The sequence below is a fragment of the Mercenaria mercenaria genome, chromosome 1 (assembly GCF_021730395.1).
Source record: "Mercenaria mercenaria strain notata chromosome 1, MADL_Memer_1, whole genome shotgun sequence".
NCBI lineage: Eukaryota > Metazoa > Mollusca > Bivalvia > Venerida > Veneridae > Mercenaria > Mercenaria mercenaria.
In genome coordinates, this window is record NC_069361.1 from 30,059,016 (window position 1) to 30,086,238 (window position 27,223).

The 27,223-nt window shown below is 36.0% G+C and overlaps 1 protein-coding gene across 1 annotated transcript in view; it reads right to left on the reverse strand.

Moving 5' to 3' along the window:
- Window positions 1-26,980, reverse strand: part of LOC123542589 (lysosomal cobalamin transporter ABCD4-like) — a 34,993-nt gene extending 8,013 nt beyond the window's left edge. Inside the window, exons 1-9 of the mRNA XM_053543169.1 lie at window positions 26,835-26,980; window positions 23,239-23,360; window positions 18,916-19,007; window positions 17,036-17,137; window positions 15,666-15,793; window positions 14,816-14,926; window positions 12,843-12,934; window positions 10,783-10,825; window positions 2,221-2,323 (exon numbers count right to left, since the gene is read on the reverse strand). Coding sequence (XP_053399144.1) covers window positions 2,221-2,323; window positions 10,783-10,825; window positions 12,843-12,934; window positions 14,816-14,926; window positions 15,666-15,793; window positions 17,036-17,137; window positions 18,916-19,007; window positions 23,239-23,360; window positions 26,835-26,970 — 929 coding nt within the window. The 5' untranslated portion in view covers window positions 26,971-26,980. The remainder of the gene's footprint in view (window positions 1-2,220; window positions 2,324-10,782; window positions 10,826-12,842; window positions 12,935-14,815; window positions 14,927-15,665; window positions 15,794-17,035; window positions 17,138-18,915; window positions 19,008-23,238; window positions 23,361-26,834) is intronic.
- Between the last annotated feature and the right edge of the window lie 243 nt (window positions 26,981-27,223).

Genomic DNA, 27,223 nt, shown 5'->3' on the forward strand with positions numbered 1-27,223 from the left:
TCAGGGGCCATAACTTTAAAAATAGAGGGTGGAGCCAGACAAAAAATAAAAGGTGGACAAGTTTATATCATGATAAAGACTCATGCAAGTTTTCATCCATTTATATCATACACTTTTTGAGCTAGGTGCGTCAAAAGGTGAAAATGAGCATTTTTGACTATTTCAGGGGCAATAACTCTGGAAATATGGGGCAGAGGCAGACAAAAAATAGGAGGTGCCCAAATTCATATCATGATAAACACTCATGCATGGTTTAATCAATCTATATGAAATACTTTTTAGTTAGGCGTGTCACAAGGTGAAAATGTGCATTTTTGACTATTTAAGGGGCCATAACTCTGGAAATAGGGGGCGGACCCAGATGAAAAATAGAAGGTGCCCAAGTTCATATCGTGCTAAAGACTCATGCAAGGTTTAATCAATTTATATTAAATACTTTTTGAGCTAGGCACGTCACAAGGTGAAAATGTGTATTTTTGACTATTTCAGGGACAGAAAATAGGGGGCAGAGCCAGATGAACAAGAGCTGTCACTAATGGTGACAAATGCCCCCACAGCACCTTGACCTTTGACCTTGACCTTTGACCTGGTGAGCCCAAAGTCAGTAGGTGTGGTGTACTCAATAAATACTATCAGCATGTGAAGTTTGAAGGTCCTGGGTGCAGTGGTTCGCGAGTAAAGTGCCTTCATGCAAAAAGTTAACGTTGGCCCCTGTGACCTTGACCTTTGACCTGGTGAGCCCAAAGTCAGTAGGAATGGTGTACTCAATAAGTACTATCAGCATGTGAAGTTTGAAGGTCCTGGGTACAGTGGTTCGCGAGTAAAGTGCCTTCATGCAAAACGTTAACGTTGGCCCCTGTGACCTTGACCTTTGACCTGGTGACCCCAAAGTCAGTACGGGTGGTGTACTCAATAAGTGCTATCAGCATGTGAAGTTTGAAGGTCCTGGGTGCAGTGGTTCGCGAGTAAAATGCCTTCATGCAAAAAGTAAACGTTGTGAAGAACGAACTAACGGATGGACAGTAACTGTTGAAAACTAATATGCCTCCCTTCGGGGGCATAAAAATATGGTGCGCAAGTTCATATCATGATTATGACTCATGCAAGGTTTCATGAATCTATATCAAATATTTTTTGAGCCAGGACTGTCACAAGGTGAAAATGTACATTTTTGACTATTTCAGGGGCCATAACTCTGGAAATAGGGGGCAGAGCCAGACAAAAATAGGAGGTGTGCAAGTTCATATCATGATAAAGACTCATGCAAGGTTTCATCAATTTATATTAAATACTTTTTGAGCTAGGTGCGTCACGAACTTCGGATGGATGGACGGACAAGACCAAATCTATATGCCTCAACCACTCATGGGGGTGGGGCACAAAGAGGGCATAGTTTACAGGGGAAAAAACTACAAAACTACAGACTTGTTAATTATATTTGTAATTTTGACTGAATTCAGTAATCATTTTCAATATGAAAGGTAATTCACACTGTTTTGCCAGAAAAACGATTTTTTGACTGTTTGATACAGTAATAACTTATCAAATGTGTATTCATACCAGTTACCCTGAGGCTTGTTATCAATACCAGAAATACAAGTTAATGTAATATGTTTTAGAGGAGTGTGTTACCCAAAGCACAGCATAACTTTTCATCTATTAAAGCACAATGTCATGATTTATTTAATGTAAAAACAACAACAGATTATAAGCTTGCTTTTTCCAACCTAAACAATGTAATTTAAATAAACATTATCCTGTTTTGAGTCTTCTAAACAATGTTTTTCTCCAAACAGATTAAGATAAGACAGGAAAAATGATGAATAAGCAACTTTTGGCAGATTGATTGGCATTCAACATACCAAATAATTGCTCTGAATGATTCAATAATGCTTATGTTCATAGAAACTTACATCCTGTTTACAATTCTGGCCACTACTTAATTAAATATATTTCATTACAAGTGTTTATTCCAGAATCAAAAAATAATGCTTTTATGATACTTGGGAATAATTCTATTCTTATTTGGGAAGGGAATAGAACCAAATTTTGACCCAAAACTGGCCAAAAAGAATACACTGAAATTACACCTATTTGAACAAAGAAAATGTCTTTCACTCTATGACAAAGTCTTTTCAAATCATATCTGTTCTTTTTCCTTTCTACATAAGAGAAACAGTTCTTTATGTAATAATAGGAACACTAGAACTCATGTCTCACCAATTCCAATCTGGTTCAGTATCAAGACCTCGTGTTCTCTCACATATATGGCTAAGTTCCGTCTTCTCTAGATACTCTCCAATTAATGCATCTTCTGTACTTACTGAAAACACAGTAAATTTCTATGCATTTATTCTTGAAAAACTAATTTCTGGCTTAAGCATTTATGCTTCTATTCTATTATGTTTCTTATCTTATGTACAGGTACAGGTATCAGATGCCTTTAAGTTGGTTTTAAAAGCTCTTAAGAGCTTATGTTATATTGTTCTTGTACCATGACTTTGTAAATAAAATTTACTTGACTTGACTTGACTTGACTTGATTAACTCTCACAATAAAACACTTGCATGAATATGTCTATATATAAGGATTAATGTACCATCTTCAACAACAGTCATGTTTGAATGAAAACCTCATATAGTCCGATTAATGGCAGACAGATAACAAAAAGGAGTATTCTTAATAAACCAGTCCAAAATACTCTTCAAATACCAGCTGTAAGCACTAACAACTAATTAAACAAGAGGACCATGTTGGTCCTGAATCTCTCACCTGTCCACAAGCAACCCAGTTCATTGGGCTCAGTTTCATTGAAAACCACCAAGTATTTTCACTATTTTTAGACCTACTGACCTAGTTTTTGACCGCACATGACCCAGTTTCAAACCTGATCTAGATGTCATCAAGGTGAACATTCTGACCAATTTTCATGAAGATCCATTGAAAAATATGGCCTCTAGGGAGGTCACAAGGATTTTCTACTTTTAATCCTACTGACCTAGTTTTGGATCGCACATGACCCAGTTTCGAACTTGACCTAGATATCATCAAGATGAACATTCTGCCCAACTTTCATAAAGATCCCATGAAAAATGTGACCTGTAGAGTGGTCACAAGCAAAAGTTTACGCAAGGACACACGGACGACGCAGACCTACTGACCTAGTTTTTGACCGTAGTTGAGTTGACCCAGTTTCAAACTAGATCTAGATATCATCAAGGTGAACATTCTGACCAGTTTTCATGAAGATCCATTGAAAGATATGGCCTCTAGGGAGGTCACAAGTTTTTCTTTATTTTTAGACCTACTGACCTAGTTTTGGACCGCAGTTGACCCAGTTTCGAACTTGACCTAGATATCATCAAGATGAATATTCAGACCAACTTTCATACAGTTCCCATGAAAAATATCACCTCTACAGATGTCACAAGGTTTTTCTATTATTTGACCTACTGACCTAGTTTTTGATGGCTTGTGACCCAGTTTCGAAACTGACCTAGATATCATCAAAGTGAACATTCTGACCAATTTTCATGAAGATCCATTGAAAAGTATGGACTCTAGAGAGGTCACAAGGTTTTTCTATTTTTAGACCTACTGACCTAGTTTTTGATCGCAGTTGACCAAGTTTCAAACTTGATCTAGATATCATCAAGGTGAACATTTAGACCAACTTTCATACAGATTCCATGATAAATAATGCCTCTAGTGAGGTCACAAGGTTTTTCTATTATTTGACCTAATGACCTAGTTTTTGAAAGCATGTGACCCAGTTTCGAAGCTGACCTAGATATCATCAAGGTGAACATTCTGACCAATTTTCATGAAGATCCATTGAAAAATATGGCCTCTAGAGAAGTCACAAGGTTTCTCTATTTTTAGACCTACTGACCTAGTTTTGGACCGCACGTGACCCAGTTTCGAACTTGACCTAGATATCATCAAAGTGAACATTCTGACCAACTTTCATAAAGATCCCATGAAAAATGTGACCTCTAGAGTGGGGACAAGCAAAAGTTTATGGACGCACGGACGAGGGACACCGCGCGATCACAAAAACTCACCTTGTCACTTTGTGACAGGTGAGCTAAAAAGACAAGAGGGCCATGTTGGCCCTATATATAGCGATATATCGCTCACCAGAGTTGATCTGGCCTACTGACCAAGTTTTTAATCCCACATGACCCAGTTTCGAACTTGATCTAGAGATCATCAAGACAAACATTCTGACCAAGTTTCATAATAGATAGTCACAACTGTGGCCTATAGAGTGTTAACAAGTTTTTCCTTTTATCTGAACAGATGGCTTAGTTTTAGACACCACACTGACCAATATTCAAACTTGACCTAGAGATCACAAATACAAACATTCTGACTAATTCTCATGAGGTTCAAACTTGAATTGTGGTCTCTGGTGTGTTTTTGACCCAGATTCGAACTTGATCTAGAGGTCATCAAGACAAACAATCTGACCAATTCTCATAAGTTTCAATCTTAAATTGTGGTCTCTTGAGTGTTAACAAGATTTTCCTTTGATCTGACCTACTGACCTAGTTTTTTATTCCACATGACCTAGTTTAGAACTTGACTTACATATCATAAAGACAGACATTCTGACCAAGATTCATAAAGATTGGTGACAACTGTGGCCTCTAGAGTGTTCACAAGCTTTTCCTTTAATTTGACAGGGTGACCTTGTTTTTGACCCCACATGATCTAGATTCAAACCTGACATAGAGATCATCAAGACAAACATTCTGACTAATTCTCATGAGGTTCAAACCAAAATTGTGGTATCTAGAGTGTTAATAAGATTTTCCTTTGATCTGGCCTAGAGACCTAGTTTTTGAACCCACATTATCCAGTTTCGAACCTGACCTAGAGATCAACAAGACAAACATTCTACCTATGTTTCATAAACATTCAGTCACAAGTGTGGCCTCTACAGTTTTCACAAGCGTTTCCTTTGATTTGACCAGATGACCTAGTTTTTGACTCACATGACCCAGATTCAACCTAAACCTAGAGATCATCAAGGCAAACATTCCGACCAAGTTTCATAAAGACTGAGTCACAACTGTGGCCTCTGGAAGTTTCAAAAGCTATTCCTCTGATCTGGCGTACTGACCTAGTTTTTGACCCCACATGACCCAGTTTCAAAACTGACCTAGAGATCATCAAGACAAACATTCTGACCAAGTTTCATAAAGATAGGTTCACAAGTGTGGCCTCTAGAGTGTTCATAAGCTTTTCCTTTGATTTGACTGAGTGGCATAGTTTTTGACCCCACATGACCCAGATTCAAACTTGACCTAGAGATCACAAAGACAAACATTCTGACTAATTCTCATGAGTTTCAAACTTAAATTGTGGTCTGTAGTCTGTTTACAAGATTTTCGTTTTATCTGGTCTAGTGACCTAGTTTTTTCACCCCACATGACCCACTTTAAACCCTGACCTAGAGACCATCAAGACAAATATTCTGACCAAGTTTCATAAAGACTGGGTAACAACTGTGGCCTCTACAGTGTTCACAAGCTTTTCTTTTGATTTTAATGTGTGACCTAGTTTTTTGACCCCACATGACCCAGATTCAAACTTGCCCTAGAGATCATCAAGACAAACATTCTGATTAAGATTCATAAAGATTGAGTCACAACCGTGGTCTCTAGAGTGCTCATAAGCTTTTCTTTTGATCTGACCTACTAACCTAGTTTTATACCTCGCATGAAGCAGTTTCGAACTTGACCTAGAGATCATCAAGACAAACATTCTGACCAAGTTTCATAAAGATTGGGTCACAACTGTGGCCTCTAGAGTGTTCACAAGGCAAATGTTGCGGGACGATGGACGACTGATGCCGGACGGAGACGAAACCTAACAAGGTTTATGACAAGAGCTGTCACAGGAGACAGCGCGCTCGACTATTTCGATGCTGAATAGTGAAACTGGGCACATCTGAGGAAACTAGAGCTGTCACTGGAGTGTTTAATGACTCCAATTGTGGATGAAGATATTGCACAATAGCCTGAGTCTATGTCAAAAATATCAACTTAAAGTAATAAGAGAGGTAAAGATAAAATGTATCAAAACACTATATAAGTATATCCTAAGCAAAAAGGGGCATAATTAATTAAATATTGGTGCCAGAGTTATGCACCTTGTGTCATATGGTGTGGGTGATAATGCTGAACAACTATTTTAAGTTTGAATCAAATCCATTCAGTAACAACAGAGACAGAGTGAAAGTGCATCAAAACTTTAACCTAAAATTCTAAGTAAAAAGGGGGAATAATTAATGAAAAATTGGTGCCAGAGTTATGCACCTTGAGTCATATGGTGTGGGTGATGATGTTGAACAACTATTTTAAGTTTGAATCAAATCCATTCAGTAATAACAGAGACAGAGTGAAAGTGCATCAAAACTTTAACCTAAAATTCTAAGTAAAAAGGGGGAATAATTAATGAAAAATTGGTGCCACAGTTATGCACCTTGCGTCATATGGTGTGGGTGATGATGTTGAACAACTATTTTAAGTTTGAATCAAATCCATTCAGTAATAACAGAGACAGAGTGAAAGTGCATCAAAACTTAAACCTAAAATTCTAAGTAAAAAGGGGAAATAATTCATGAAAAATTGGTCCCAGAGTTATGTACCTTGTGTCATTTGATGTGGGTGATGATGCTGAACAACTATTTTAAGTTTGAATCAAATCCATTCAGTAATAACAGAGGTAGAGTGAAAGTGCACCAAAACTTTAACCTGAAATTCTAATAAAAAAGGGGGAATAATTCATGAAAAAATGGTGCCAGAATTATGCACCTTGTGTCATATGATGTGGGTGATGATGCTGAACAACTTTTTTAAGTTTGAATCAAATCCTTTCAGTAATAACAGAGACAGAGTGAAAGTGCATCAAAACTTTAACCTGAAAATCTAAGTGAAAATGGGGGATAATTCATGAAATATTGGTGCCAGAGTTATGGCCCCTATGTCAGATGATGTGGATGATGATGAGGAATAAGTATTTCAAGTTTGAATCAAATCCATCAAGTAATTACAGAGATAAGCTGAAAAAAGAGAAAGTGTAAAAAAAACTTTAACCAAGGTGGAGATGCGAAAGATGCCGACGCCGACGCCGGGTCGAGTTGGATAGCTCTCCTTATACTTCGTATAGTCAAGCTAAAAATGCTTCAAACAAAGCCGCCATGATTGGTGAAGATTCATCAAGTGGTTTATGAGAGAATTTGTTAAAGGTTTTCTATTTTCAAATTTGAGCTCTAGCAGCCCCTACAAGAGACCAAACGAAACCATTGGGAAAAATTAGATATCAAGACCAAGTTTTGTGAAGATCGATCAACTGGGTCATTACAAATTCTTCGAAGGTTTTTTCTATTTTTTTGCTCTCAGGTCTACTAAAAGGGGCATAGCAGAACCATTAGAGTAAATTTGTCCAGAGAAGGATGCCGTTAATGAGAAGTTGTTTAAATGTTTTTCTATCGTTATAACCAAGCAGGACGATTTGAACAAAACTGACAGAGGTCCATACAAGGATGCTACAAATCAAGTTTGGTGAAGATCCATTAAAGTGGGTCATGGGAAGAACATGTTTAACAAGAGCTGTCGGATGACAGCGCGCTCGACTATTCGAAGAATTGATTGAAGAATGGGGTCAAAATATTTCCGTAGATTTTCAGACAAAAGAAAAAAAGGGATTAAACAAAAAATGTTCCTGTATTTGTGGATTTCGATTAGTCTTGCACTAAATGGCAATGTGTGACCATGATGGCAAATATGTTAAGTTATATGATAGGCAAAATATGGACTTGTATGAAAAATTTAACTAATTTTCAAGTCCAAAAAGGGTCATAATTCAGTCAAAATAGTTGACAGAGTTATGTACACTTGCCTGTAGATGGAAATCATGTTGATATACTAGTGTTAAAAGTTTCAAAGCCACAGTTCAAACAGTTTTGACAAAAATTTCAAAGTCCAAAAAGAGCCATAATTCAGCCTAAATAGTTGTCAGAGTTATGTACTCTTGCCTACAGATGGAAATCATAATGATAAACAAGTGTCTAAAATTTCAAAGCCATATGTCAAATAGTCTTGACAAAACATGGATATACAGTCTAACCTGTACTAACGGTCACCTCCGATTAGCGGTCACCTCCGTTCAGCGGCCATTTTATGACGCCCCCGACAGATTTTCCTCTATTTTATCACTTTATTCAGCGGCCACCTGCCATCCGCGGCCAGCGGCCACCGAAATTGCCTCCCGACCGCCAAATTTGACCCCTTTCAGCGGCCATTTTTCTTCCAAAACCAATTATTTTTAGGCAATAATCGCCGAAGATACCCGATTTTGAGAAGCACGTGGTTGCTAAGTTTCGCGTGACTTCACCAAAAGAATGACAAAATGACATGAGCTTCTCAATTAAAACTGATAACCAAAGGTGTAATCCCCTTTTGTTATGATCAAATGGCCAGTAATTATCGGTAATTAGCGTGTCACCTCGCGTCAGTTTTGTTGTTCACAGTTTGACCTCGGTTAAAGATCATACTCGATAACTAATTAGTAGCATAATATTTGAGATTTTTTTATACTTCTGTCATCAAAATACTATTAAATTTATACGAAATTAATTGTGTTTGAAAAAAAATATAAACCACTCTATCTTTTACGGAACGTAACGGCAATCTTAGATTTAGCGTAGACAATAAGCGCCGAGAGTAGCTTCCCTTACCAAAATGGCGAAAATTGTAAACAAACTTGTTTCGAAGTTGGAAAATTGTCTGTAACAATTTTTGTAGTAAAAAAAACACGCCGGAGTTAGATTGCTAAAAAGACCATTCGTATTGCGAAGGCAAATGCACGTCATTGTATCCTGGTAAAATAATAATGGAAAACCCAAAAAGAAATGGGCCTAAAGGCTAAAGATTGGTCAGAAGTCTGAAAAATACATATACTGGCTGCACCTCCGATCAGCGGTCACCTGGCTTAAGCGGCCAAATTGTCTGCTTCCCTTGGCTGGCTGCTTAAGACAGGTTAGACTGTATATGAAAACAGAACCAATTTCCAAGTTCAAAAAGGGCCATAATTCAGCCAAAAAAGATGACAGAGTTATGTACTCTTGCCTACTGAAAGAGACTATAATACTGAATAAGATATAAAAGTTTCAAAGCCATATGTCAAACACTTTACACAAAATATAAACTGGTATGAAAAAATTAACCAAGATTTCTAAGTCAGAAGGGGCCATAACTCAGCCAAAATGCTTGATGGAGTTATGTACTCTTGCCTACAACTGGACATTGTGATGGTAAACAAGTGTTGAAAGTTTCAAAGCTTTATCTCAAAAGACTTTGTCAAAATGTAGACTGGTACGAAAAACTTAACCAAGATTTCTAAGTCAAAAAGGGGCAATAATTCAACCAAAATGCTTGATGGAGTTATGTACTCTTGCCTACAACTGGACATGGTGATGATAAACAAGTGTTGAAAATTTCAAAGCTTTATCTCAAAAGACTTTGTCAAAATATGAACTGGTACGAAAAACTTAACCAAGATTTCTAAGTCAAAAGGGGCCATAATTCAGTCAAAATGCTTGACAGAGTTATGTACTCTTGCCTATTACTGGACATGGTGATGGTAAACAAGTGTTGAAAGTTTCAAAGCTTTACCTCAAAAGACTTTGTCAAAATGTGGACTGGTACGAAAAACTTAACCAGGGTGTGACGCCAACGCCGACGCCAACGCCGACGCCGTGGTGAGTAGGATAGCTCTACTTATTCTTCGAATAGTCGAGCCAAAAATGTTTCTTATTTCTGCTCTGACATCCCATAAAATGTACAAAGCTGAACTCTTTGAACAAACTTGAGAGTGGTCCATACAAGGATGCAAAAGGCCTAATTTGATGACGATAAATCAAGCAGCTCATGAGAGCAAGTTGTTTAAAAGCTTTCTATTCTTAGCTGTGGAATCCCTTCAAATGAACTATGGGGAACCATTTGAACAAACCTGAGAGATGCTCATACATGGATGCTACAGACCAAGACCAATCAAGTGGATAATCAAAAGTTGTTTAACGTTCTTATCCCTATTTTTTGCTCTAGAGGACCCTAAAACTGGCCAAAGGGTACTATTCAAGCAAACTTCAGAGGTGCTTGCCAGGGTGCTGTTGATCAAATTTGATGTAATTCTGACCTGCAGTTTTAGAAAAGAAGTTTGTTTGTTTGTTTTGGGTTTAAGGCATTTTCAACAGTATTTCAGTAAACTGTTATATAACAGCGGGCAGTTAACCTTAAACCAGTGTTCCTAACACTGTACCAGTACAAACCTGTTCTCCCCAAGTAACTGCCAACTTCCCAACATGAATCAGGGGTGGAGGGCGATTGATTTCACATGCAATGTCTTTTATAAAATCGTCAAGGTAAACATACGACCCGCCCGGGGATCGAACCCACAACCTCGCAATCCCTAGATCTGCGTTCTCCCTATTGAGCTAGGCAGGCAGGATTTCAGAAAAGAAAATGTTCAAATAAATAAACTGATGCAGACAATGGACAAAGGATCCGAGACATTTCATCTTACTAATAGCTCAACCAAAACAAAGTTCAGGTGAGCTAATAATACAGTCTATGGAATGTAACACAATCATCCCCCCTCCAAGTGAAAATCTAGATTTGGCTGGAAAAAGAGAAAAGAGGGGTTTTCCAGTTTATGACTATATCTCATTGAAAAAAAAATCCAGCAAGAAAATAATACAAAATAACTTACTAAAACTTCCTCTTCTGTCAAATTCTCTCAATGGATATATGATCTGAAATTCAATTTTATTTTAAATTTAATTAACAGTATAGACATTACACCAGGAGGTTATATTACAACCAGCTATACAACAACTTTTATTTGTTTGCAAAAAATAAAATGAGCCGTGCCATAAGAAAAAACAACATAGTGGGTTTGCGACCAGCATGGATCCAGACCAGCCTGTGCATCTGCGCAGTCTGGTCAGGATCCATACTGTTCGCTAACAGTTTCACCAATTCCAATAGGCTTTAAAAGCGAACAGCATGGATCCTGACCAGACTGCGCAGGCTTGTCTGGATCCATGCTGGTCGCAAAGCCATTATGTTGGTTTTCTCATGGCACGGCTCAAATAGAGTTTGCTATCATGACAAATCTTGAAGCTTTAGGCTTCCCTGTGCTGTATGCATGAGCAACTAATCTTGAAGATAAGTTTTTAGATACAAATCAAATGGGTCCTTTTATCTGTGACATAAAATAATTATCACATAATACATGTTTTAAAATACTGGAAAATCAATTTCTTTCAATCCAGTGTTATATGGAAAACATAAACTTGTGTACCATAATTAAGTCTTTCAAGACAATACAAATTCTAAGATATCAAGCAAAAAGTGATAGTTTCATCGTCATGACAACCCAAATTCAAGATCGCCCATACACACTAAGAAAACAGTGGCTCATGGTTTAACAGCCGTTTAATGAGTTCTGTCTATTTTCAGCAAAAGGTTTTAAAAGTCTCCAAATATCAAAATAAAATTGTAACAACACTGAAACTCCTAAATCAGTGAAGATAATGTTTTCAAATTTTCAGAATCTGAAAGGTAGAAGAACAATGCTCATTGACAATTATCTCCATTTTGATTTTTTGCCACAAATACAAGTCTTTTCAATGAATCTTATATATATATATAAACTATATATACTGGTGTTGTGTTTGGGTACTGCATGACACCTTTCAGAATTTTCAGAAATTTTAATACAGTAAAACTCTAGACTGTTTGAGATGCAAGGGACTGAGCCAAATATGCTTGAGAAATTTAAATTAGTTTACCACAACAAACTCATGACAATTTCAAGAAATGTATTACAAATGTTATCTATGACAGACATTTGAGCCGCGCCATGGGAAAACCAACATAGTGGGTTTGCGACCAGCATGGATCCAGACCAGCCTGCGCATCCGCGCAGTCTGGTCAGGCTCCATGCTGTTCGCTTTTAAAGCCTATTGGAATTGGAGAAACTGTTAGCGAACAGCATGGAGCCTGACCACACTGCGCGGATGCGCAGGCTGGTCTGGATCCATGCTGGTCGCAAACCCACTATGTTGGTTTTCCCATGGCGCGGCTCATTTTAATATGCTATTTGTAATTTGAACAAGTGTAGGAACAAGCAGGACTTTATTATTTTTGGTTTTCATTAATCAAGTCTTAATTTTGTATTATTTTCTTCTCATGATTATATTCTTGCCACTTCACATTTGTAATTGCAAAGTACAAACAATTATTCTTTAAAGAATCTTTCATCAATAAACAATCTCAGTATCAGCTAAAATATATAAATATATATTCAAACATTTTAGATATCAAATGAAAGCATATGTCTTGAGATTCTCACGGTAGGTGGAAAGTTTCAATTACTAGGTAACTGTTTCATTATGACTTCCTGAAATGAACAACACTTTGACACATGGGCTGAGTTTGCCTGTAGAAACATATAAAAAATATACAGGAAACTGTAAATGTAACATTATGAAACCATTACTTTTTTTAGTAAACATTCATATGCACTTACTATTATCTTTAAAACTATTAAAGATATATTAGACATAAAAGTAACTGGCATGTGTTAACTGTCGAAGTTTACAAGGAAACTTATAACCATTTCATAAACAAGGTCCTGCACCACAAAAATATTTTTCCCGAAATAATACACAAACCCCAATACATTCCTTAATTGTTTCACCATACAACAAGGTATTCTTGAATCTCGTGTTGCAACTTAAAACTTCAATTACTGTAACACCTTACCTGTTGTCTTAGTGAGCCATCAGTAAAGTAGGGTTTCTGTGGTAAAAACAGTATCACACTGGGTTTCAAATCTACCTGATAGTCAATGGTACCTACAAATTGATAAATAATATAAATTAAAACTTGTTAGTTTGTTTTTTTTAATTATCTTATGTGATAGAAAATATAGAATATCAATCAGCAACAATAAAACTCTTGTTATAAAGAAACCCCAGATACAGTGAACAATTTAAAAGTCCTCGATTTTTCTCCTTCTTTGCTTTATCACAGGAATCTGAAATTCTATCTATAAGACTCCAGAAATCTATCTTAAAAACACCCCCCTATATATAAAATATATAAACTACATGTATATGCATGTACCGAAATTCAAGTTCTGTTAAATGACCTTCACTGTTGATATCAAATATAATTTGATCGCTGCAATTATTTGATCTATGAGTGCCATTAAAACATGTGATTAACTGTTCCGTATACCTCGGCCATTGTGACACAATTCTCATGTTTTGTTGACATATGTCTTGAAAGAGTTACGCTTCCATATGAAATCTTCTCTGTACATATTGTGTACAAACATTATTTCAATGTCAATAGAAATTAGACGAAAACGTACTTGACAACTGACTGCAGTTGATGTAACCAGTGTATAGCTGACAATTTAATTGAATCATATCATTTACATATATAACCAGCTGTTCCTTATATCTGAGTTTTCCTGTTCAACAAAGAATTTGTTAAAGGAAGATTTTGCTGCTGTGTATTTATCACCTTTGCAAATTCAATATAGGTATTAAAGGTATTTTTTCTTAGCTTCCTAAAGCAGTGCCTTTGAAACTTGTATTTGTATTAATCTCATTTGGATGTAAGAAATTCAACTACCAGTAAGGAAAACTGAATATTCGTAAATGACACAGCTCGATCAATGATTAACTTGTGCTTCCACTAAATGAGTCTAATACCCTAAGCAGATGCTTTGGTACAAGTGAAATAAAATGTTGTAAACATGACTTTGTGTGTGTGTGTGTTTGGGTTTAACGTCTTTTTCAACAATTTTTCAGTCATATAAACGACGGTGTCTACTTGTAGCAGTGAGCACAATGCTCAATTTTATAGCCCTGCCTCACTGGAATATCACGCCGTAGACACGTGACATGATACCCCAACCAGTCACATTATACTGACACCGGGCTGACCAGTCCTAGCACAACCCTCTTAATGCTGAGCGCCAAGTGAGGAAGCTACTAGTACCATTATTTATGTCTTTGGTATGACGCGGCCGGGAAACAAACCCATGACCTCCCGCACTCGAAGCAGACGCTCTACCACTAGGCTACTGAGGCTGTACTGACTTTGACCTTGGACCTTATGACCTGGGTTGTCTTAAAGTTGTCTTATTGCGGTTAATTAATTGATGCTAGTTTTATGAAAATCCTTCCAGTTGTTAAAAAGATATGGAGTGGACAAAAATTTAAGCAATTTTAGGTGTAACTTTGACCTTGAACTTTGTGACCTAGGTCATGTGATCTGCATGTTTACTTGATGAAGTAAACAACTGATGCTAGTTTGACAAACTTTCAAAATGGTTAAGATATGGAGCAGTCACAATGGATGGGTGGTCACACCAACAAATGAACATGTGTGATTACATTAAGTCCACATTTACTTTGTTTCTGGGGGCATAATAAATTTTACAGGATCATTTTTCTATTATAAATGTTTGTGTTATTGTTTACATTGCAAAATGCTTTTGAATATGACACTGACATAAATAAAATGCTATGGTGTTGATTTCACAATTGGTATTCCCATAAATTAAATGTAGTTGAAGTAGATCCATCTGTCTATCTGCCACTGACATCAAACCCCTTGCGGTACATAACAAGTAAGATATTTACAAAGCTGACCTAACAATAAATGCCTCATTTAAACACAATGCATATAAATAACTAAGGAAACATTCAAATAGTTTTTACCTCTGACCTCTGGCCATATACCATTGATGACCCTGAGAAGAGAACTTTTACCACAACCGCTGGTTCCTGTGACCAGAATATTAACTCCCTGTTCAAAACGTAAATTCAACCCTGAAAGAAGAAAAAAATTGCCAGCCATTGGGATGCAATGTCTCAAATGCAGTATTATAATGCAGAACATTATGAAACCATTTATGCTTGGCCAGAAGTAGTACATTTTGTGGGCCTCAGTGACTGTGAAGTTGGGCCTCCGTGATCGTGTGGTTAAGTTACCCATCACTGATATTGTGTGGAATTCTACATGTAAGGAAGCCTTCCAGCTGGCTTAAAGAAGGTCTGGGAGTCCGATTCATGCATGAAACAGTAACACAAGGAGCACCTGGGGTATTCCTCCACCATCAAAAAGGAAATGTCACCATATGACATAAATTATGTCCATGTGACTCTGAACCAAACAAAATCAAAAAAGTACATTTTGTATAGAACATTAATTAAGTACCTAAAGGAATAAGTAAGTATTCTAATGATTTGTGCATGGCATTTTAGTTTAAACATATTTATGGACATTACATAAAACAACCGAAAACATTTAATAAACCATTTGGAGAAATCAATAAAAAGGGCTGAAACTGCTTCACTTTTTACCGAGATTAATGTTACACTGACAAAGAGGTCATATGGCACTTTATTTTTTAATAGGAAGTTACTATTTCAGCATCATATTAGCGTACCCTATTCCTGATCATTAACATAAAATAATAAATATATAACAGCACTTTCTGACTGAATATCATAAACAAATATAAAATTCTAATATTTAAAGAAATTCCTGTCTACTTCAGATACCAACCTGTACATAATTTTTTACTAGATTTTGGTGCAGTATATTCAAGATCATTTATTTCAAATGCAGTGACTGGATCTACTGATGTTTCACTTTGACATGTAGCCTCTGACTCATTATTCATTAACGTCTCCCTGAAATATTGCAGTATTTTAGAAGACTCAAAATAAGATAAGTAGAACATAATATGGAAAATATATTGTAATAAATAAATATTTTTTAACATACCAATTTCTATTTTTAACACTACTGGAAAGTCATGTAAAAGACAGCAGATAAAAATACCTGAAAAAGTTTTGAATCACATAGCAATAAGGAAGCGTAATTGTACATACATGTTTCAATTTTATGTATACTTAACTCTTTTAAACAAAAATTTCTACTAAGAAAATTTTTCTCCTTACTTAATTTTTACCCTGCTAAATTTCTAAAATGGACTGGTCCATGATTCAATTTGGGCACTCTGTACCACTTCTTATTCAAAGGGATGTTCACTGAAAATTTACTGACTGAACAGCAAACAGTGCAGATCATGATTAGCCTGGCAGTGCATGGGCTTGCCTCCAGCAGGCTAAAGATTAAGGATTCTGAAATGTTCAACCAACGTTTCCTAGTCAATTGCAATCTTTATCAGCTTTTATATAACAAGCAGTTTGGATAAGGGCATGAAGTCTATATGACTAATGTCTCCTATGCAGTGGAACCCCTCTAAACTGTAACCCCTGCAAACTGAACTTAAGATTTTTGCAGTCTCAAAATTTGGCCTTCTTATTTCATTAAAGAAGAGACCATACTGGCCCTAGATCACTCACCTGAAGCTGACTATTTGACTTTAAATATATGTGTCACACACTGAATCATGAATAGTACCAACTGTGTTTAGCAAAAAAAGATATAAAACAAGTCAAGTGCCCCCTTTTGAACAACTGGCCAAATGTTTCCAAACTTCAAACTTTCCTTCGATATTACTGGTCAAGTTATATAACTCTTATTCTAATTCTGTCAAAACTTTGCCCATAGAATTTTCAGTAAAAGTTACCCATGTAAGCAGGTTTCTTAAAAACTACTAAGCCAAAAGCTTTCATATTTCTCACATATCTTCAGCATCATGAGATGAGCTAAATAGATAAGTTACATAACTCATGCTTCAGTTTTGTCAAAATAAAGACCCAGTTTAGCTTAGAAATTTTGTAAAGCTGCATGTTAGCAGGTTTCAAGGAAACTACTTGACTGACTGCTTTCAAACTCATAACAGGTCTTTGGCCTTATGAGATGATCTCATAGAGCAAAAAATTAAAGTTTCTACAATTACTAAAATGACAAGAACAGCTAGGACTCTAACATGAGTCAATTATTTACAAGAAAATGTGACTTACATTTCACTCCATCCAAAACCTCTGATTTCCTGAGGTCTACTGGCAAGCCTGGTATCTTGGCAATTCTTTAACTTTTCCAGAACTTGTAATAACTCAACAACTCTGTCAACAAATGGGAATATCAGGATTATTTACTTACAGACTGTACTGTTTTTGTCTACAGCAGTAAAATAGTCCTACTGGAATTCACTGTATAAAACTGTTCAGAAAAATATCACCACTCAATCACAGTCACTGGTCTTTTTTCAAAAATCCCTTTTTTCACACAATATCACTGTTTAAATTACGTTAGCTAAATGAAAAAAAATGACAACCAAATATCTTGTCACAGTAGCAAATATATAAACTGACAAGGTGAACTACATGAGCGTAAAGCTATGGGAAGTTACTCAGCATACTTGTAGAACATGCCAAAATCGGAGTTAATACACTTGCAGCCTCCACATGCATGATCGCACTTTAATAACATTTAAAGGCTTCCCTAGATACAAGGCTGGACCCCATGAATTGCTTTACTTAACCTTCCATACCAATCTTTCACAACCCTGGTACTATGTTTACTTCACTCAACAATTCTAGTGGGTCAGATTGTTATAATAATGAGTCTTTGAATGAAAAGGTGCAGAATTTAAGTAACAATGTCTGTTTGTAAAAAATCTGTACAAATAGTGTCAAGCATCAAGAAGGACAATTTCTTCTTTTTTTTTGTTTTTGTTTAGTCACAATGCCCAAATCAGCACAATTTAGGTCATATGGCAACAATTCTAGTTTTTGCCAGTGGGGGAAGGCACCAGGTACTCCTCTGGGCATTATTTCATAAATGAGTCGGCACCTGGGTAGAACCACTGACCTTCCATAAACCAACTATATTGCTTCCACACATGAAGAATTCAACAACACAAGTGAGGATTTTGAATACACAATGGTAAAGGGCAAGTAATCTGAAGTCAAGACCTTAACCAATCAGCCACCCAGGCTCCACTTCTAGGAGAGTATATTCAATGACATATTTCAGATTTACATTTCTTTCAAGACTCTAAAGAAAATTGTGTAAGATATTAACAGAGATGAAAGCTTCTGAAGCAGAATTGAAAGAACAACAACTCTGAATGAGTTTGCCCTCACAAATGGCAAATACGTATGAGCACTGCTGTCCAGCAGAAATCAAAGTTGGGACTTCAGGACCAGTATGGTTCCTAATCAGCCTGCACATCTGTGATCTGGTTCCATACAGTTCACTTGTCAGTTGAATATAAGTGCATAAACTGATCAATAAACAATATGGATGCCAGGATAAAACAACAGTATGGAATGGATGTGCACTGCCCAGGATCCTTGCTGGTAGTAAGACCTTACATTGATCTACGCACAGTGGCAAACCATTATTTACTACCATAAAAGAAAGAAAGAAAGACATTTCATATGGAACAAGCTCAATGTGATTTAAATATGTTTAATGCCTTCCACCAAGTAAATAATGACTTTTATAAAATAATATCTAGTTATCTGAGTATATTTTGAAAAAAATAATTGTAGATTTAGAATATTAAAAAATGTGGGTCATTTTCTTTACCTGATCATCAGTATGAGGATGAACTCTAACCGAAAACAAATAAAAATGTATCAATATGTGAGCCGTGCCATGGGAAAACCAACATAGTGGCTTTGTGACCAGCATGGATCCAGACCAGCCTGCACATCCGCGCAGTCTGGTCAGGATCCATGCTGTTCGCTAACGGTTTCTCTAATTGCACTAGGCTTTAAAAGCAAACAGCATGGATCCTGACCAGACTGCACGGATGCGCAGGCTGGTCAGGATCCATGCTGGTCGCAAACCCACTATGTTGGTTTTCTCATGACGCGGCTCATATGTAACATACCTGTGAGTTGTTCCAGCTATATTGGTTACTTTCACAGAGAGATCCAACAACTTAGTGAAACAGTTGATCAGATATATCACAACAAAGGCATTCTGAAAGTCAATGAAATATATATGTGAACTTTTTTCTTGGCTGGACTTTCATTCCACAACTTTAATTTTCTAAGATTCAAAGTTCTTTCGTTTACATTGAGGAAAGTATAATGTCCTTTTTTAGAATTTTCAAAGTAGCAAGGTCAAAAATATAAAACAACAAGAGCTGTCCGTAAGACAGCCAAGCTCGACTATTTGAAATATTGTCACAGAAGCAGGAAATTATTACCCAAAATGTTAAAATCAAAAGAGTTTTAAGTTCGAAAGGGGACATAATTTGACCAAAATACATATCAGAGTTATGGGACTTGATGTTATCAACTAGTTTTATAACCCCGAAGAAACATGTTAAGTTTCAATTCAATATCTGCATTAGTTTTGGGGATAGTAACTTGCATGTTAAACTTTAACCAGAATTTTCTAAGTCCAAAAGGGGGCATAATTTGCTCAAAATACATGTTAAGAGTTATGGAACTTGACCCAGTGAGGTTGGTAATTGACCTTGAAAAAGAATAAATAAGTTTCAAGGCTATATGCCTTTTGGTAATAGCTGTATGTACTTGCACGCAAAACTTTAACCAGGATTTTCCAAGTCCAAAAGGGGGCATAATTTGCCCAAAATACATGTCAGAGTTATGGGACTTGGTGCTATCAACTAGTTTTATAACCCCGAAGACACATGTGAAGTTTCAATTTAATATCTGTAGTAGTTTTGGAGATAGTTACTTGCATGTTAAACTTTAACCAGAATTTTCTAAGTCCAAAAGGGGGTATAATTTGCCCAAAATACGTGTTAGAGTTATGGGACTTGACCCAGTGAGGTAGGTAATTGATCTAGAAAAAGAAAAAATAAGTTTCAAATCTATATGCCTTTTAGTAATAGCTGTATGTACTTGCACGCAAAACTTTAACCAGAATTTTCTAAGTCCAAAAAGGGGCATAACTTGGCCAAAATGAAGGTCAGAGTTATGGGTTTGGTGCTATCAACTAGTTTTATAACCCCGAAGACACATGTGAAGTTTCAATTCAATATCTGCATTAGTTTTGGAGATAGTAACTTGCATGTAAAACTTTAACCAGAATTATCTAAGTCCAAAAGGGGGCATAATTTGCTCAAAATACATGTCAGAGTTATGGGACTTGACCCAGTGAGGTAGGTAATTGATCTAGAAAAAGAAAAAATAAGTTTCAAATCTATATGCCTTTTAGTAATAGCTGTATGTACTTGCACGCAAAACTTTAACCAGAATTTTCTAAGTCCAAAAGGGGGCATAATTTGGCCAAAATGAAGGTCAGAGTTATGGGACTTGGTGCTATCAACTAGTTTTATAATCCCGAAGACACATGTGAAGTTTCAATTCAATATCTGCATTAGTTTTGGAGATAGTAACTTGCATGTAAAACTTTAACCAAAATTTTCTAAGTCCAAAAGGGGGCATAATTTGCTCAAAATACATGTCAGAGTTATGGGACTTGACCCAGAGAGGTAGGTAATTGACCTAGAAAAAGAATAAATAAGTTTCAAAGCTATATGCCTTTAAATGATAGCTGTATGTACTTGCATGCAAAAAGGTGTGACGCCGACGCAGACGCCGACGCCGACGCCAGGGTGAGTAGAATAGCTAGACTATTCTTCGAATAGTCGAGCTAAAAACATCAATAATTCATGGGAGATTTATTTTTATACATTTCGTAGTTGCATCAATCAATGAAAGTAAATACTAATGAACAATTAAATTCCTATTAGTTCTTTCATTAGAAGTTGAAATCCATGAATTCCCCTCCCTCGCCCTCTCCACGAAATAGTCATTAAATCCAAAACCATAAAATTTCAAGCCCTGAAAATTAAATAAAATCACAGTAGTTATCTTGAAATGTTCAAAGCAAGTCAGGGTGTTTAGCTTGGTTTCAAATCAAAATATGCTTCATGAATACGGCACCTTTCCAGCTTGAAAAAGGAATACAAGACAGAAAGTGCTCAAAGTTTCAAAGCTTTATCTCAAAAGGTGGTCTGGTATGAAAAACTTAACCAAGGTGTGAAGCAAACGTCAATGCCGTGGTGAGAAGGATAGTATGAGCAATTTACTACCAAAAAAAGTATGGACAAAAGCAAATACCATATCAGGTTTTAAAGATATCGAGTGAAAAAACAACGCAGACATTCCCGCGCGTTTCATGGAAATTTTATGACCTTGAGGGGTAATTTATTTGTTTTGCAAGTTTTATGCTAGAATAGCGTTAATGCATGTTCATTTCTTGTTGTAACACATTCAGAATCCGTCTGGAAACGTTGGTACCCTCGCCCTACCTGGCTCGGGCACCAACCAATCCCTAGGGATTCTGCAGATGTTCTAACATGGAAAAACATGCGTTATCCCTACATATTCATAATTTGAGCCGCACCATGAGAAAACCAACATAGTGCGTTTGCGACCAGCATGGATCAAGACCACCCTGCGCATAGTATACCTTTAACACAAGCGTGCAGTACTACATGTACATGTATAACACTTTGCAATAAGCTTATGTACCATTCAAAAGCAATGATGATTGTAGGCTAAAGTTTTCTATTGTTACTTAGTGGAAACCATTTTTAGTTATGAGGCCACTGTGTTCTTGACCTTTGACCTACCACTCCCCAAAATATTAAGGGTCATCTACCACAGGTAAATATCCTATGAAGATGATGACAATATGTTAAAGTGTTCTTAAGTTAATGAGTCAAAACTTTTTCCAGTCTATAAGCCACTTTGACCTTATACTTCAACCTGCCAATGACCACAATTCTGACCACAGATTCTGATTCTATGAAGTTTGACGACTGCAACATTCTTTAGATATTGAACTGAACTGAAACAGTTTGACCTTTGCCCTCTCGACCCCAATACAAAAGGGCTTATCTATTGATAAAAGGCAATCATCCTATGAAGATTAGTGACTGTAAACCAAAGCATTCTTTAATTAAAGAGCAGAAACGGTTTTTCGTGTTAAGGTCACTGTGACCTTTGACCTAACAACCCTCAAAACAATAGGAGTCATCTACTGACCGCATGCAATCAACTTTTGAAATTGAACAACTGTAAGTCAAATCTTTCATTAATGAGGAGAAGCCATCTCTAATCTTGCAAAACTGTGACCTTGTCCTTTGACCTACTGATCCTCAAATTATTAGTGGTCATACACTGACAACAGGCAAGTGACAATGACCAAAACAATATAGCCTCTCTTTTTCAAAGAAGTGTATAAAATACAGCACTGAGCACTGCAAAAGCTGCTTTTCAGTTTCAATGTCTTGTTCTTTCTATCCTTGAGTACAATTTTGATTGTGATTTGAATTTATCATCACTTTACTTTTCTTTGCTAAACTTTCTGTTTGCAACTGTAAGAAACATAGATCATAATGAAACTTAACACATGTAATTCTTTTAAACATCTAGATACAATATTCTTAATTCTAATAATGTTTCACATAATCCTACCATAAACAAGATACATTTAAGATACATACAACAGAAACTTTTTGGCCCTTTCTATGCATATTTTTTACTAAGTCAAGACGGTATCTCTGGTCTGGCTGTGTGAAAGTCAAAATTAAAACACCAGATGCATAACTTCACATGCTAAATAACAATCCTGTGAGGCTTGATGACTCTGGCTCAAATATTATGCACAACACAAATTTGGACAGACAAGGGCAACTCTAAGTGCCCCTCTCCAAATTTTTGGGGGCACAGAAGAGCATGGGCTATTCAATTTTTAAAAAAAAATGACACTAATAAAAACATATTTCTTTCTGAAAGTCTGCAGTATAGTGTGAAAAATTTGCAATGTGAATACAAGTATGTTTGTAATAACTGCTGAGTAGGATCATGGAGAGCATTTAATTTTTACTACAAGAGAATTTCTCTTAAACTGGTGCTAGCAGGCATCAGGGGTGTTGCACGTTTTATTACCTCTGATGTACAGACTCAATCAAACTGAGTGTACTATAATCATGCACTGTTAAATTCAATGCTTCCAAAGGACATTTTTACTGATTTTATTGTCGGAATTATAAAAAGAAGTGACGTGGTGCCAACATCTTAACAACAATTACCTTTACAAATGACAGAGGACATGTGTGATCACAATAGCTGACCCCAAACCTTTGGCTCAGGTCAGCATTAACAGACTGGAACAGACTTTTGCATCTGATGAGGTATTTCTGATGAGTTTGATGAAATATACTTACAGCAGAAATAAGAGCAGACAGATCTGGAGAAGAGAGACTGTCATACGCCCCAAGGAAGATAGGAAATGCAATGGCAATGTAGCTGAATATACTGCCGAGATAGTCAAACAAGTTCACTGCAACTGCAAAGCATTATTTCATTAAAATCAAGCAATGAAATGAAAAGCATGACTGTGGTAGTTTATGGTTTCTTGTTTAGATGTAGGTTGTCCTGGAAAGAATTTGAACAACTTATTTCCAGCCAAGCCCATATGTAATAGTTACCTCCCCAGCATAGAGTCTAGGCTATTACTGCTGAAAACAGTATTAAATTAAGTAAATCACACATTTAACTGAACACTAGCCAGAATATCAGCCATGACTGTAAATCCTTAGTTTAAGATGCTAACCACTGTGTCCCTCACTCCCTAAATTAGTGCATACATAAAACAAGAGGGCCATGATGGCCCTGCATCGCTCACCTGAGTACCATTGCTCTTAATGATAAGATCAAGATTTGATAATATAGATCACATAGGCATACACATTAAATATCATCAGGATAAATATTTTCTTGTAACAGTCCCTTTTGACCTATGGGTCACATACTCATCAGGGCCAATCTCCATACCAAGTTTGAGGGTCCTAGGCTTAAATGCTGCATTTTTGTACTAGTATGACTATTCCTTACCCTGGAAGAATTAAATAACATTTGAAACCAATCTCATTAGAAGTTCCTAACGTATATTCATTTACATAAAAAAAATAAAGGGAGGTAATTTGTCATAAATTTATTCAATATGTATCTAAACTGATTGTCCAAGTCCTATTGATGGCATAAATGAAATTTCAGATCAGCATCTTCATTAGTTACGGAGATTTACCCATTTTAATTTGAAACAAAGGGAGGTAATTTGACATAAAATCAGTCCATAGTTATCTACCCTGATTGTCATAGTCCAACTAATGACAATAATGAAATTTCAAATGAGTCCTATAAACACTTACTGAGATAAATCCGTTTTTATTAAAATCAGGGAAGGTAATCATGCATTGGTATATGCATGTAGAAGATATAGAGTACAAGCCTTTACAACAATATATTAGAAAAGTAAGTAGAAGTAGAAATTTCTTACCATTGAAGACATAAATAACGTTTTAAACCAATCTCATTAGAAGCTTCTAGGTAAATTCATTTACACAAAAAATAAAGGGAGGTAATTTGTCATAAATTTATTCAATATGTATCTAAACTGATTGTCCAAGTCCTGTTGGTGGCATAAATGAAATTTTAGATCAGTATCTTCATTAGTTATGGAGATATACCCACATTAATTTGAAATAAAGGGAGGTAATTTAACATAAAATCAGTTCATAGTTATCTAACCTGATTGTCTCAGTCCAACTAATGACTGTAATGAAATTTCAAATGAATCCTGTAAGTACTTACTGATATAAATCCATTTTGACTAAAATCAGGGGAGGTAATTAGATATAAAATAACCCCAGAACCTATGACTGAATCTGACAGATTCATCATGAAATCCAGGATTTATAAAGATATGTTGCAAGTCTGTATCAAATCAAACCATAAATGAAGTCTCTATATAGCTGCAAAAGCCAAAATAGCAAATTTTGGACCTTTAAGGGGCCATAACTCTGGAACCCATGATGGCATCTGGCCAGTTTTCGAAAAGAATCGAAATATTATGCCAATACAGGTAGTGTGGAAGTTTGATTAAAGTTGACTGCAAAATGTTGTTTATCGTGTTCACAAGCAAAAAATAGCAAATTTTGACCCTTTAAGGGGCCATAACTCTGAAACCCATGATGGGATCTGGCCAGTTTTCGAAAGGAACCGAGATATTATGCCAATACAAGTTGTGTGCAAGTTTGATTAAAGTTGATTGCAAAATGTTGTATCTATCGTGTTCACAAGCCAAAAATGGCAAATTCTGGCCCTTTAAGGGGCCATAACTCTTGAACCCATCAAGGAATCTTGTCGGTTTTCGAAAGGAACCGAGATATTATGCCAATACAAGTTGTGTGCAAGTTTTATTAAAGTTGATTGCAAAGTGTGCTCTCTATTGTGTTCACAAGCCAAAAATTTCAAATTTTGGCCCTTTAAGGGGCCATAACTCTTGAACCCATGACAGGATCTGGCCAGTTTTCAAAAGGAACTGAGATATTATGCCAATGCAACTTGTGTGCAAGTTTGATTAAAATTGATTGCAAACTGTGGTCTCTATCGTGTTCACAAGAAATTGTGAACAGACGACGGACGAAAGGCGATCACAAAAGCTCACCTTGTCACTACGTGACAGGTGAGCTAAAAAAATGTAGACTGTTCATTAGAGAGAGTTTCAACATAAAACTACCTAATATAGACATTGTTGGCTGTGGCCTAGTAGCTGAGGCATCAACCTCAGAAATGTAAGATCGAAGGCTGAAAACACACCAATATGGGAGTTGCAAGCTGGTAAAAGAATGATTATGATACCAAATGCCTCGCTGCCTGATGATCAAAGCATTTAAGCATAAATGTATACAAAGCAAAATATTTTTCTTCACTTTATAGATACCCGTTTTTCCCAACACTTAATATATTATCTAAATTACCTCAGTAAAACAGCAACAAGTAAATCCATGAAAATCCACTATTCACAACATGGTTTAAGTTCTTACTGCAACGTTGCAAGGTGCAGATGTAGAAAATAGACTTATCAATTTTAGATCGAAGTTTCAACTAAACAGCTAGTGGACTTTCTGCTTGCTAGTTTTGATAATTTTCAACCACTTGCATTTTCGACCCATAATGTACAACATGCCTAGCCTAGGGAATCAAAAACTTTAAGCTAATTTGTATTTTCAGGAACGTATTTAGTTTCTAATTATTCCTTACAAAATAAGCAGTACATGCCATAATCATCATCAGCTATGCCACAGAAACTTGTCATTTCTTTAATAAATGTGCAAAAAACACGTGTCAAGTGTAACATCAATAAACCCATGCATTAAAATAAAAGCCAAAATACACTCAAATTACCATTTGTTAAAAGAAAAAAACCTGTGACAAAGATGGCCAACTAGCATTAACATTTTCACATGCAAAATATAGCAAGTTCATGAAATCTTGACAGTCAAGCAATTTGAAATTTTCACTTGCATTTAGTAAGTAAGTGAGCTTAATCTGAAGCATGACAAATGTTTAATATGTTACTGACCACCAATTCTAAAAATATATTAAAGCACCTTTACCTGTATGAACCAAATCATGCAATAACGGTACTCCTATCACATTTATAAAAAGGTAATTAATGTAAATATGAAATACTTTAACAATAACAAATGAAATGTATGTAACAAAAAAACTAAATATTCACCAAATTTTAAAATGATGCTATAAGCATTTAAAATTCTATTAATTTCTGAAAATATACACGTATAATTATGTAGAATTCAGACAGTGCTATTTTACTATCACCTATATATGTAAACTGTTCTATTTTACTTGATTCAGGTTTATTATGTCAAGAGGTGATACAGCGTATCTGACTAATATATTCTTAACAAAAAGCTCTGATTTAATAAATCCTCAAAACCTGCAACTAACTTACAATTTAGAGCATATTCTTTTCGGATGAGTTTATGCTGAGTATTTATCAGGTTGAACAGGTGCTTGTTGCTTTTGTCATTCTCCACACGACCTGACCTAAAAAATGCTGCTGACTCGCTGTTAGACCTGATCTGCATATGTTTAAACCTGCAAAACAACAACTTGTGAATACAAAGAATGCAATAAGACCTTTAAATTATAACTGTGGGTCCATATATGCAAGTGATCTGGTACAGAAACTGTTTTTCTGGCAGCAATTTTTCTAAATCCTTTGACATTAACAATTTTTTTCCATCATTACGCTTACAAAATCAATGGCATTAGGAAACCAGCTCCTTAAATTGAATAATTTGAGAAAAATAAAAAATTCTCATAACTATTTTTTAAAAA